The sequence below is a fragment of the Plectropomus leopardus genome, chromosome 10, assembly GCF_008729295.1.
Source record: "Plectropomus leopardus isolate mb chromosome 10, YSFRI_Pleo_2.0, whole genome shotgun sequence".
NCBI classification, from domain to species: domain Eukaryota; kingdom Metazoa; phylum Chordata; class Actinopteri; order Perciformes; family Serranidae; genus Plectropomus; species Plectropomus leopardus.
This window is the reverse complement of record NC_056472.1, coordinates 33,851,371-33,865,075: the sequence shown is the minus strand read 5'-3', so window position 1 is coordinate 33,865,075 and position 13,705 is coordinate 33,851,371. Positions and strand designations below refer to the sequence as shown.

Below are 13,705 nucleotides of genomic sequence, written 5' to 3'. Positions count from 1 at the left end.
TCCAACAAAACCTCCTCTTGTTGGGTCATTTTTAATAACCTCCTGGGGTAAATGACACGAGGAGCGCTCTGCCGAGCAGTATAACGAGAGCTTTTTGGCCTTCGTGTTTTCTGAAGAAACCGTGCTGACTGCTCAGCCACAGAAAGTCAAACCACTGTTAAATACAGGAAGTGCTGATACCCAACCGCCTCTCTTCCTTTCTGTGCTGCAGTTTTTGGTGGATGAGGACTCGCGTCAGCCCCTGACAGGTCAACGCTTCACTGAAGGAGTTCACTAAATGGTGAGTAGCTCGTTTTATTCTGCAGTCTTTAAGAACGTTTGTCATGTTTTGGTGAGTGTTGCTCCGTCCTTCAGTCAAAAGCACTTTGCATTTAGAGAAATAGGAAACATTTTGGTACTTGGAGACGTTATCACACACAATCAGAGTCTATTATTGCACTCACACAGGAAGCTTCAAGTGAATCAGCCTCTTGAAATGAAACTCATACGTTTTAATAACATTTAAACCCAATTTCACTCTTTGAAAACGCTGAATAAAACTGGTGTTTTGGGGGTAAAGATGAAAAACCCATACTGTTAGAACTCTGTTTAAACAAAAGTAAAAGTAGAAAGGTATTAGAATAAAATTATACTTTAAGTACCAACATTAATGTACTCATGATGTAAAATTATTGATGCATTAGAGTGTTTATCACTTTAATGTTGAGAGGATAACTGAAAGTTATCAATAGCTGTAAACTCTGTGAGCAACACGCCAGTTTTATACTCTGTGCTGCATCATCCCACACAAATGAAAATATATTTACATTCAAAATATTAAATATTTGCCTCAAAACTGTGGAGTGGAAATACAAAGTAACATGAAATGGAAACACCCAAGTTGTGTGTTGTGTTGTATTTTCCAGACTTTGTATTAGTATTACAAATGTATTGTAATAAACTAAACTAAACTAAAATAAACTAAAATAAACTAAACTAAAATAAAATAAAATAAAATTGTATTTTTAATCTATTTTATTTTGCACTATTTTTCCCAGTTCATTTAATTCTCTTTTTTCCTTGCTTTTTAGAAAAAAAAATTTCTTTCTTTATATTTTAATTTTTTTTTCAGGTAATTTTCTTGTAACTTTTTCTTAATTTCTTGCTATTTTAAAAAAATATTTTTTGAAGTTGCCCTATCCCTTTTCATGTTTTTAAATAAAACCAACCTAGTCTGCACAGGTTTTAAAGGTTAACTTTCAGGTTCTGCAAACTGCCACAGGTTTGGATAAAATGATCTAATCTCTCCAGGATTCATTTCAGATAGAACAGCACCTTTGACAGTTTTAACACATAAAAACTGTGTTTGAGAGGAAGTTTTACGGTAACATTTTAAAGAGTGCAGCCTAAAAATCAGGCAGCTGTCGGTTGTTTCCAGTTTGAGTTTAAAAACCAAAAGCAGAAGTTTAGAATCAGGGCCCCTCGACTTTGTGAAAATATTATCAACGGCAGATGTAAATACTGGAAATTGTGGACTTGCGCATTCTTGCGCATGAAAAAACGTTTTTCTGCACAATTCTGACTTCCACAAACGCAGATCCTGTGTGACACATTTCCTGACGAATGTTTGTGATTACGTGTTGCTCCACAGCAGGAGAACCGTGATCAATGTGAAAAGGTGTAATTACCAAAATGTCTCAATGATTTCAACTCCAAAAACTAAAAATATTTCTGGATGGTTTTTTTTTCAGCGTATGAATATTCAGCACAATTTTTCACTTCACCCTTTCAAACCTTTTTTTGACATCAGTGTTTTTTGTGCTGCATGCAGACACCTTTCAGAAGCGCCTAGTAAAATATTAACAGTAAATATTTTTAAATTATTTTTTAAATACATAGGGGAAAAAAGGCAGTGATAAACTTGGCAAAAAATGTCCCACAAAGTGTGAGAAATTAGTGAAAGATAAAATAACAAGAAAATGGCTTGAAAATCAATTCTATGTTTCTAATTATTATTTTTATTAAATTTATATTTGAAATTATGTTACAGGAATATACATACATATTTTTTACTTTTTGGATTTTTTTGTGCTTATTTTCAGGGACTTTTCTTTTCTAATTTCTTGCTTATTTTTGGGCCAAACTAATGTGCTCAGGTTTTAAAGGGTTAAGTACCAGAGTCCAGACTTGAGACTTTGACTTTTAAAGGCATTAAATATGTTTTATGATCCTGATCAGACTGTGAACCTGCAGCAGGAAGCAACAGCAAACTTCCTGCATGCAGAAAACACATGAATAGTTTTGAAAGTCAGATCAGGTTACCGTCAGTATTTATCAACTGCATGAAGAAATAAGCGTTTTGAGTAATTTTTGTCTTTGAGTCAGTGAGATCCTGACTGTGTTGGTGTAACTTCAGGAAGTTTGCACCAAAGCTACTGAGAAACTGTTTGTTGTCTTCTGTGCAGATGGGAAGCTGCGGCGGCGTGTCCTCGTCTGTCCACAGACGCAGATACGTCAGCTGGTGTGTGGACTCTGCAGAGTCACCGACACCTGGAGCTTCAGCCCCGACTGCAACCGGTGAGATGTTTACGGAAACTTTAAGAGCGACCAAGAGACTCCCTCTCATTTTAGGACCACGGGGATCTAGCCCAGACCTCTGTAGGATACAAAATTGTTTGGTTTTTTTTTACATTTTTTTTTCTTAAAATTTTTGGGCGATGCAAAAGAAACCCCCGAAAAACATTGACGATTCCTTTTTTTTTTTTTTTTTTAATTTTGGTTTTTGTTTTTCTCTGAAATATTTGGGGTTTTTTTTTTTTTTAAAACTTTTGGCATTGTTTTTTTCCTTTTTAAGGTTTTTGCATTCTTTTTCTTCTGAAAATTTTCTTTGACTTTTTTTTGTGTTTCTTTTTTTTTTTTTTTTTAAAAAAACTTTTTAGAATTTTTTTTCTTTAAAAATATCCTTGATTTGTTCTTTCTTTAAATATTTTTGGTTATTTTTTCCTTAAAACCTTTTGAGTTTTTTTTTATTTTCTTTAAAACTTTTTGGCAATTTTTTTTCTTTCATTTAAAAAAAAAATTGTGGGGCGATGTTCTTTTTCTTTTAAATATGTAAAATGCCTTTTTCCTCTTTCTCTCCACAAGCTTCTTCAAATGCATACTCCCACCAAAACCATCAGCCAGCTGGTCCAGGATCAGTCCCACTTCTCCTTCTGACACCACCAGAAACCAGTGAAGGAGAAACCAATTCAGCATTTCACCAACAACCGAAACACTCACAGCCAACATTCACAAAGAGGACACATCACGAGGCCTTCACACACTCCCGTCACTCCAGCGCTGCTCTGCGTGACTCTCACAAAGACCCTGATCATCGCCCTGACGAGGATGATGACGGTGATGAAGGAGGAAAGGTCAACAAAGACGACTCGTCTCTTTCGCGTGCTGAAGACAAAATCTTGCTCCTCCCGAGGAGCAGCCCCGTCATCACCGGACACCACAGACCCGTCTCCTGGCATGGAGGGGTCACCGACACGCCCGCTTCACCAAGGTCACATTTCAGATTTAACCCTTTAACCCCAGGTCTTTTACAAGCATTTAAACCTTTGAAATGTTTACAAATTGGTTTGATTTCTTTAAAAAAAATGAAAAATGAACTAAAAATTAACAAAAAAAAAAAAGATCAAATAATTCTGGAAAAACAATTATAAGTATAAATACCATAATCATATATTTGAAATAATGTTACAGAAAGATATATCTATTTATTTGTATTATTTATACATTTTTTTATGTTATCATTTTTTTTCCCCAGGTCGTGTCCTGTTTTTGTTCTTTTGCTTTTCTTTTTGTTGTAGTTGTTTTGTTGTTTTCTAATTTGCGGTAATTTTCATCAAACTTTATAACTAATTTATGCTAATTTTGGGTCATTTCTTGTGTTACTCATTGCCATCTTTCCATGATTTTTGAAAGAAATCTAAGGGTGCTAAAAATACCTCCTGAGTTGATCCTTTAAAGGTCTATTGAAAATATATTTGCAGTAGGGTTTTTTGGGTTTTCTGGATAAAAAGGGAAAGACGATTTTTTTTTCCAGCTCGGACTCTCGGTGTCCTGCTCCTGGTTCGCTGTCTCTGGATCAGCGCGGGCGGCTGACAGTCAGCAGTCTGCAGGATATGAGTTTCAAACCGAGCTCCTGTCCCGACCCGTGTCCTCTGCAGGAGGACAAGAAGCTGTGCCACGTCTCCGCCTCGTCACACCTGAGCTGCAACGCCAGCGCTAAGCTCCACCCTCCCTGCAGAGGACAGCAGGGATTGGCTGGAGAGCACAGAGGGTGGGGCCTAAGCAGCTGTGATGCCCCTCACTCGTCAGGTAGGATCGATTTAATCGTTACAGAAGGATCCACAGTTACTCATCCAAAACTTGAACAAAGAATCCAAAAATTCTTGATGACTTGAAGTCATCAGGGTTCACGTTTAACCCTTTAAAACCTGGTTGACATCAGCTTTGTTGTGCTGCGTTCAGACGCTTTTGGAACCTCAGAAAACTGGTTTGATTTCTTTTGAAAACATGGAGAAAAGACAATGACCACCTTAACAAGGAAAGCCCAAAAAATGATAAAAAGCAGAAAGACAGTAAGTAAAAGATGAATGACCTGAAATTTCGTGCTCATTTTTGGACCATTTCTCGTTAAGTTGCTCATTGCCTTCTTCCCACTTGCTTAGGTTTCAAAGGGTTAACAACTGCAATCCTGAAGCAAAACATCTGTTTAAAAACTCTCCAAGTGTCTTTTATCCAGTCGAGCGCTCAGTGGCAGCCTGTTCTTGTTCCAAAGTCATCAAATACCGCCATTTTTGCAGTGATTTTGGCGTGAGATCCCGACGCCAAAAGCCACCTTTCCCGGCTGTATGATGTGCCGCTCGATGGCACCAGCTGCAGCGTCAGGTTGAAATGCGGCCGGTAACGACACGATACAAAGGGCATTCTGGTTTCTATCGGGCAAATAAACCCAGGACTGGTTTTTGCAGTCTGGTGTTTGTTCCTCGACTGAAAGTGATGTTTTTTATTCTGCACTTCATTATGTGCCTCTTTTGCCAAAACTCAACCACCCTGAGCCCTTGCTGCCTAATCTGACTGGATGTCATCCTAGAACGTCAACAGCAGACGCTGAAGGACACTAGAGTGTAATATATAGACGTGGAAGTCCGCTGGAAAGTGACGATGTGACGACTCGGGATGAGAACGTGTTGTCGGTTCTTCCCAAAACATCCCGCTTGAATCCTCTGTGGCACCGTTTAACATTACAGAAATTAATTTGAGTCGGTGTTGATAAAACTGCTAAATGACGCTGGACTCTTTTTGTGTGTGTGTGTGTGTGTGTGTGTGTGTGTGTGTGTGTGTGTGTGTGTATTCAGGCCTCACTTCCTCAACAGCAACCAGCAAAAACAGGAGGTGCAGCGGCATCCCAGAATTCCCTGCAGACATCTTTAAGACCAGCTGTGAGCTGGAAAAGGTTAATTCCCAGTTACAGTTTAGGAAACTTTCTGAAAAAATGAAAATGAAATCCATTTTTCTGCTGTGACGGATAAGTGTGTTTCATCGTGTGTGTATGGATGTGTGTGTGTGTGTGTGTGCAGGAGAATGCTCATTTCATTGTGGTGGACATGGTGCTGGAGGTGTTGGAGGGAGTAAAGTGGACTCTGAGCTCCACGACGGACACACACGGACACACACACTGCGACATGTGCACGCACGGACACACACACTGTGACATGTGCACGCAGGGACACACACAGAGCTGTGCAGAGGACGCAGCGACACATGAACAGAGATGTGAAGCCTGCAGACACACACACACCTGCAGCACACACAGAGACACACACCCCTCTTATGAACATGAACACACACACCCACACACACGAGATGAAGAGGAGGAAGCACAGACTGACGAGGCTGAACATCTGCCAAAGACTTTCTCTGTCATCTCCACTGACAGCGGCTTCGAAGGTAAAATTATTTAGAAAAAAAGTACTTTTCCTCTTTTCTATAACATAATTAAATATAAATATATAAAACTCCTATAAGTCTAAATATAGTCTTCTGGACATTTTCTATTTTTTTTAAAATATAATAATCTATTCCAATTAAATTTTTTTTATAGTAAACTGTTTCTTATATTTTGCAGTTTTTGGGACAGTCATTACCAGGTTGCTCTTTATGTTTTTCCTGTGTGTTTTTTTTTTTATTTAATTTTTTATAATGAAATCTAATTTTCTCAGATTTCAGAGGTTAAAATGATCGTTAAAGGTGTCTGAATGCAGTGAAATAAATTAGATTATGTGAACCTATCTGAACCTCATTTTGTGCGTTTTCATTTCAGACTGTGGGGTCGAAGCTGCGCTGGCACCCAGAGACTCCCTCAGAGAGTAAGAAAAACACTCATGTGACTCTGTGTGTGTGTGTGTGTGTGTGTGTGTGTTCAGATTTTGTGAGTCAATCTGTGTGTGTTTCCCATGATGCAGTGCAGAGCGGCTGGCCCAGCAGCTGGTGCTGGAGTTCAGGAGGAGCTGGCTTCCCTCTCGAGGGCCTCGGCGAGGACGACAGAGCCTCCGCAGCTCACTGCAGGAGGTGAGGACACTGGGAGACTCAACTGTCTTCGCTGGGGGCTATTTCAGGACATCGGTGTCTTATCTGTGTCCTCTGTCGGGGGTGTGGGGGATCCTCCACAGGCTCTGTTTTTGATCAACAAGCTCTGTTTTGATGCTGTTTTATGTCTCTGACACCTTATGGAGACTAAAAGGACAAAAACAATCACTGAATCACTGAATTGTTACTGTGAATCAGAACTTGGCTGATCGGGGGCCAAACGGCACCCTGAATGGGGGCCACATTTGGCCTGTGGGCTTGTTGAGTGTCACTGAAATAAAAACAGTGACACTCAACTGTTGAGTGACAGATGAAGGGAGCTGATGCTGATTTTGTTTGTTTCATTTGCAAAACAAAACAAAATAAAACGTGCATTTAGACGAGTTTAACTCTGTAATATTCTCTCCTGCTGCTTTCTGTCATTGCATATTTTGGAGCTTTATGTCCTCTGGTGACTCTTGTCTTCAGTCCCTGACCTCGAAAGCTTCTCCTCTCTGTATTTTGCAGCTGCCGGGTACCGGAGGAGTGGCGGTGAGCAGCGGCAGCCTGGCTGAGGAGATCAGACTGAGGACCAGGATGAGAGGATCTCTGAGCTGGGCGCCGCCACGCTTCCAGATCATCTTCACTGTTCAGCCGACACACAGGTCTCCGTTACACAGAACACACACACGCACAGCGTTTTCATCGCAGAGACGGATGGACGGATGCTTCATGTATCTAGATGTGGATGGATGCATGCGGACGTTGACGGTTGTGTGTGTTTCCTCCCTCAGACGCGGTGACGTCGTGGCTCTGCAGCACTTCCTGTGTGCAGGCTGTGGGACCGAGGTGGAGCCCAGTGAGTACTGGACTGCATGCATGCAGGTTTAAATGGGTCCCAGTTAAAGTGCTGAATGAGTTAACAGAAAGAGGAGAGAGAAAGAGTCAGCCGGAGGAGCTGGTTATCATCGAGCATTCACTGACGAAAAGTTCACAGAATCTGTTCAGTTTTAGCTGCAGTGGAGCGAAACCTGTCAACTTCATCCAGAAACTGCGTTTTCTGTCACACAGCCATCAGGGGGAACTGAAAGCAGCCATTTTTAACCCTTTGTGACCTGAGCAAATTGACTTGATTTCTTTCAAAAACATGGGACGAAGTCAAAGAGCAACTAAACCTAAATTGCTTAAAAATGAGCAAAAAGAATAATAAAGCAGAAAAATAACTGAAAATACGTTTTTAAAAAAATACCTCAAGAAAATGTTAAAAAAATTCTTTTCACAAAATTTGAAATACTTAATAGATACATAGACAATACTTATTAGATACATCGTTAATGATGAAGCAGTTAATACATTAATATTTCACAGTAAAATTTAAAACGTGAAGTGAACTGTGTAGAAGACAGACACTCAAAGGGTTAAACAAAGGCCTCTCTATCTCTCTGTCCCCAGGATACATCAAGAAACTGCGTTACTGTGAATACCTTGGCAGGTATTTGGTTGTTCTAAATATTTTCACAACACATAGCAGCTTCTTTTTTTTAGATTATTAATAAATTTTGCTTCATCCTTCAGGTATTTCTGTGACTGCTGCCACAGCGGCGCCGAGGCTGTGATTCCTGGTCGACTTCTGTCCTGCTGGGACTTCAGCAAGTAATAAACTACGTCAGATATATAAAAATCAAAATTATGTGGCTATAAACACAACATGAATGCAGCTGAAACCGTGGGGGGTGATGTTCTGACAACTACAAAAAATCCTGAATTACTTCATGATATTTCAGCAGTGTTTCACCTTCTGTTAATGACAACAATAATATGTAAACATTTAGAAAAGGAAAACATCTTAAAGCAGTTACAAGTGAAGCGTTACAGCATTATATTGAAAATTATAACAAAGTTAAATAAAATAAACAAATATATATTTTTATAAAACATCAATGAACAGCTGGACAGATCAGCTCAGTGGGAACAGGACACTTTGAGCCTTTATTAAATGTGTGAAATGTGTCATAAAATTGTGGATATTGCTGATACCCTATGAGTGATTTCTCTATTAAATCTGTTATAATAATTATCAATCTTGCAGATACCCTGTGAGCGATTTCTCCAAAAATCTGCTGAATTCAGTTTGGCATCAACCTCTGTTTGATCTGACCTGCGTCGGTAAAACTCTCTACAGCCGAGTGAAGGAGCTGGACAAGTTCAGAGTGAGTTCAGCACTTAATATTATTGTTACTATTATTATTATTAATATTAATATTATTATTATTATTAAATGATTAAAACATGTCCCAATGATAAAAATTACAAGCATTGAGTAAAAAGTGATAAAATTCAAATAAAACATTTTGCTTTAAAAGAAATTGTGAATCTCAAAACATATTTATAATTCATTATTAATTAAATTCATGTATGTCTTTTTTGTATGTTTTTTTTCTTACTTTTTCTGTTTGTTTTCAAAGAATTTTCTTTTAACTTTTTGCCTTCTTCTCATGTTTTTGGAATAAATCAACAGGCTATTATTACATCAGTACTTTTACGTTGGTATTTTTTTTTTTACTTTGCTGTATTGATACTTTTACTATAGTACCATACTGGAGTATTTCTTCCATCTCTGGCAAAATTAAAACACTGTTGACTTTACTTTTAAGTAACTCAAACAACAGAGCAGCTGAGATTCACTCCAACTTTATTTTGTTATTTCATGTTAGTTTCTCTCCTCGGTGTGTCTTTATTTCTGCCCCCTCCCCCCTCCTCCTCCTCCTCCTCCTCTCCTCCTCCTCCAGGAGCTGCAGGAGCAGCTGATGGACGTCAAGAAGCTTCTGACAGCCTGCAGGTTCTCTGGGAGGTAGACAGAATATTTATTACACAACCATTAGATTAGATAAAAACTGGTTACTGCAAGTAAGTAATAAAAAAAAATCTGAGCAAATTGTCTTTATTTCTTTCAAAAACAAGGGAAGATGGCAATGAGCAATAGAAGAAGAAATGACCCCAAAAATTAGCTAGAAATTTCCAAAAAGTACAAGAAAATGTCCTGAAAACTAGTAAAAAAAACAAAAAAAAAACATGAAAAAAACATAAAAAAAATCATAAAAAAAAAACCCTAGAAAAAAAAAAAAGAAATTACCTTCAAAAATAATAATCCTATAATATCAGTTTTAATATGTAATTATGATTATTAGAAATATAATTTTTCCCTGGCTTTTCAATATGCATTTTTTTAAGGAATATTCCTGAATAATTGCTAATTGCCTTTTTCCAATGTTTCTGAAAGAAATTGCACCAATTTGCTCAAAGGTTAAATACTTGTGAAAGCCATCTGAAAGCAGCAAAAGTGATGTTGCTCCAGGTTTTAAAGGGTTAAACACTATGTCCTTTCAAAACCCTACTTTAGTAAAAGTCCTAAATATTGTCAGCACATTGTAGTTTAAGTATCAAATCAGCTGGGTTTGCAGTAAAGTTACTGCTAGAAGATTAAATACTCAGTTTCAACCAGAAACCCACAAACAACATACATGTGTGTGCCATCAACAGGAAGCACTGAGTGTGTTCATGTGTGTTCCTGTGTGTGTGTGTTCATGTGTGCGCGTGCGTGTGTGTGTGTGTGTGTCTCAGGGTGACGGCTGAGTTGGAGCAGCTTCCTGCTCACCTGCTGGAGCAGCTGCACCTGTTCTCCATGGACGACCTGCTGAGGGTGAAGAAGGGTCAGCTGGTGACGCAGGCCCGAGCGCTGCTGCACTCTGCCGTCCAGCATGTGTGGAAAACTGTGAGGTCAGCCCGAAATTATCTTTAATCTGGAAATTACAGGCAATATATTTCTAGCAGTCAGTATTTTTCCTCAAGAGACAAAAGACTGAAAGCGTGCAGGTATTTTGAAGTGATTATCACCAGCGACTCAAATATCAGTTTGTATCTGGACAAACGAACGTGTCTGCAAACCGCAGACCCTTGTGCCTTTTATTTTTTTATTTATTTATTTATGTTTTTGGTGCAGCAGCACATGCTGCAACTCTTTAACGCTTTAACGCCAAATCGGTTTGATTTCTTTTGAGAACATGGAGAAAAGGCAGATTATGTTACTGAAAAAATATATTATTATTATTATTATTTATTATTATTATTATTTTCTTCTTCATTTAGGTCATTTTCTTGTTTGTTTTTGTTTTTCACTTGTACTTGTTTTTTGTTCAGGTCTTTTTTCTTTTTTCTTCCTTTTTGTTGTTTATTTTCAGGGGATTTTCTTGTAACTTTTTTTTTTTTTTAACTAATTTTTTTGCCTGTTTTTCATCAATTTCTTGTTAAGTTTCTCACTTTTTTTTAAAGGGCCAACTTGCTCAAGTGTTAAAGGGTTAATCAGACACAGAAGAAACAGCACTCACACAGTACGTGTGCCTTTTCTCCCCCAGCTGTGTTTGGCCCGAGGTTTTATCTGTGAGTTCTGCAGAGAACGAGACATCATCTTTCCTTTTCAGAGGGGCATTTGCAGGCGCTGTCCAGGTGAGCATCGACAAACGCTGATGAGATATGCAGAATATAAAAATGATGAAATGAGCTGATCTCCGGCTGTAAACCTGTCAGGATTCTTGTTGCAGCGGGAGGTGAACTCTCGGTGGAGACCAAAACAGAGTGAAAAGAGAGTGAATATTGTAGTTAAATACAAACATTCATGCAAACATGACTCCAAATGAATCAATGCTGACAAGTTCACCGTATCAGCCTAAAATCCTAAAGTCCCTCCAGGATTTAGCGACGCTGCAGTTGCAACAATTGAGGCAATCACTTTGAATTCTGCACAAGTTCGCAATTTTGTCCAATTTTTCATTTAAAAATGTGATGTATCTCTGTTGTGTATACTGTGCTTTCTGCTGTCGTCAAATATCCAAAAAATGTTTCACATCAAGATAAATAGATGTATTTTAGTCTGAGTGACATGTTTATTTTCTATTCCTTCCACAATATTCAGTAACCCTTTGAAACCTGAATATCACTGTTCTTGTGCTGCTCTCAGACACCTTTCACAAATATTTAAACTGTTAAACTCTGAGAAAACTAGTGCAGTAGTTTTTTTTACAAAAACATGGGAAAAAAGAAAAAAACAATAATAATATAAACAATTATATATTTAAAATTGTGTTTAAAATTTTTAGAATTTTTAAGAACTTTTCCAAGGTCACTTCTGTGTTTTTTTGTTTTGTTTTGTTTTGTTTTGTTTTTACACATTTTCCTGTACTTTTCAGTAATTCCTTGTTACTTTTTCTTCCTTTGTAGCTCATTTCCTTCTTTCAGATTATCTGACTTTTGTGCAAAAATACATTCTTGAGTTCATCTGGAGCTCTGCGAGCCTCCAGCAGTCCAGAGTTAGAGAAATCAGTTTTGAATTAGTTTTTTTTGGTAAAAAATGATCTCAAATCTGACAAAAATCAACAGTTTTGGAGCCAAAAGGTGAAAACAGAGACACAATCACTGCAGTGCAGAAATGATCAAATGTGGCTTTTTCTTTCACAGTGTGCAGAGCCTGCTTTCACAAACACTGCTTTGTGGAAAAGAAGTGTCCGAAATGTGCGCGGATCCAATCCCGAAAAAAACGTCCCGATGGATCGAGGAAGTGACATCATAGCGTCTTCAGCTGAGCACTTCCCTTTATGATCCTCTTCACCACAGTTTACCATCAAACACGGCTGTGCACGACGTTAACATGTTCTTAATATGTTCACTCACTCTGTTTGAGTCAGTCTCAAATATTTCATATTTCCTGTGGAAATTAAATTATTACGAGTGTGATTCTTTACCTCAAGCTACAATACACGTCTGTGCTAAAGCTTTTCAGATCGTCTGCTGTTGTTTTTTTTACATTCATATGGAAGTGGGCTGTTGGCAAAATCAAGCTTAAATCAAATATTAGACATTAATATGATTTCCTACGTTCATTGAGTTAATTTTGTCAACCAACATCAGTCCTAATAATAAATATATTTTTTCAATAATTTCAGAATTTAAATCCTTTAAAGGTTTTTGTCATGATGCCACTATGTTTTCAGATGAAAAAAAGTACAAAAAAAAGAATTATTTTCAGTGTCCTCCTCCTCAGTGTGTGAGTGTAGCTGCTGACAGTCTGGGATATGTCAGTGTGTGAGTGTAGCTGCTGACAGTCTGGGATATGTCAGTGTGTGAGTGTAGCTGCTGACAGTCTGGGATATGTCAGTGATCAGCAGCTACATTGACTGTGACAGGTCACCTAGTGGAAATAGCATGTATTTCCTCCATATGCCAAATATGGTCAAAATGACCTCATCAGGTGGAAAATAGTCAAAATGACAAATTCAGAGTCAAAAGCCCAGAATGACACCCAGAAATAATACAAGTCCTGTTTTTCTGCTTTGATATTTAACTATTTAGTTTCCACAGTGTATTTTAGACTTATTGTAGGAGCTGAGCTGGAAATTCACTGATTACACTCAAATACACAATCTTGCCAAAATTTATACCATATGCAGGAACACAGACAAAAATGTTAAAAAATGAAGAATGAAAAAAGACTAAAATGCTCCAAACAGTCTCGAGGATTAGCCTTTTTGTTGTGACCATTTGAAGCCCCGTCAGACACACACACAGGAGATTTCTCTCTCTGCAGATGTTTTGCAGCTCATTAGCTGCTCCTGACGGCAGGAAGTTTGTTCACACCTGCACGGATCCGTCGGATGATGACACCTCGACCTCTGAGGTGTTCCTGCAATCAGAGGTGTGAAGAAAATCAACCAAACATCAACATGTGATGCAATATGTTCTCAATAGTTATGTTTTTTTTTTCAGGTGACATTGTGTCATTCACAACTGATTAAATATTGGACAATAAATCTTAGATTTCTGGAGAATAATGATGGATTCAATTATCACATGTAAAGACGGATATTCCTCCCAGGAATTGATGAAACAAAAACTGAGCTTATAGAGCGAATATTTAGCTATATATAAGTATATTTTAGGGCGGGCAAAGTTAACGTGTTAATAAAGTGTACTTTGGGAAATAGGAAAGCGATGCGTCAGTAACGTTGTGGATGGCAGCAAAAATAAACCTCCGTGTGCAGAAATGGATAAATGA

The 13,705-nt window shown here is 38.1% G+C and overlaps 1 protein-coding gene across 1 annotated transcript; it reads left to right on the top strand.

The window, feature by feature from the left end:
- The first annotated feature begins 206 nt into the window (after positions 1 to 206).
- On the top strand, positions 207 to 12,427 carry rubcnl (rubicon like autophagy enhancer). The gene is given in 18 exon segments (XM_042494601.1): positions 207 to 280; positions 2,445 to 2,556; positions 3,124 to 3,529; positions 4,073 to 4,347; positions 5,391 to 5,488; positions 5,613 to 5,982; positions 6,356 to 6,401; positions 6,498 to 6,603; positions 7,129 to 7,265; positions 7,395 to 7,459; positions 8,053 to 8,092; positions 8,176 to 8,253; positions 8,690 to 8,810; positions 9,390 to 9,451; positions 10,222 to 10,360; positions 10,363 to 10,377; positions 11,013 to 11,103; positions 12,112 to 12,427. Coding segments are annotated over 18 exon segments (2,268 nt in total). The 5' UTR covers positions 207 to 277; the 3' UTR covers positions 12,216 to 12,427.
- The last annotated feature ends 1,278 nt before the right edge of the window (positions 12,428 to 13,705 follow it).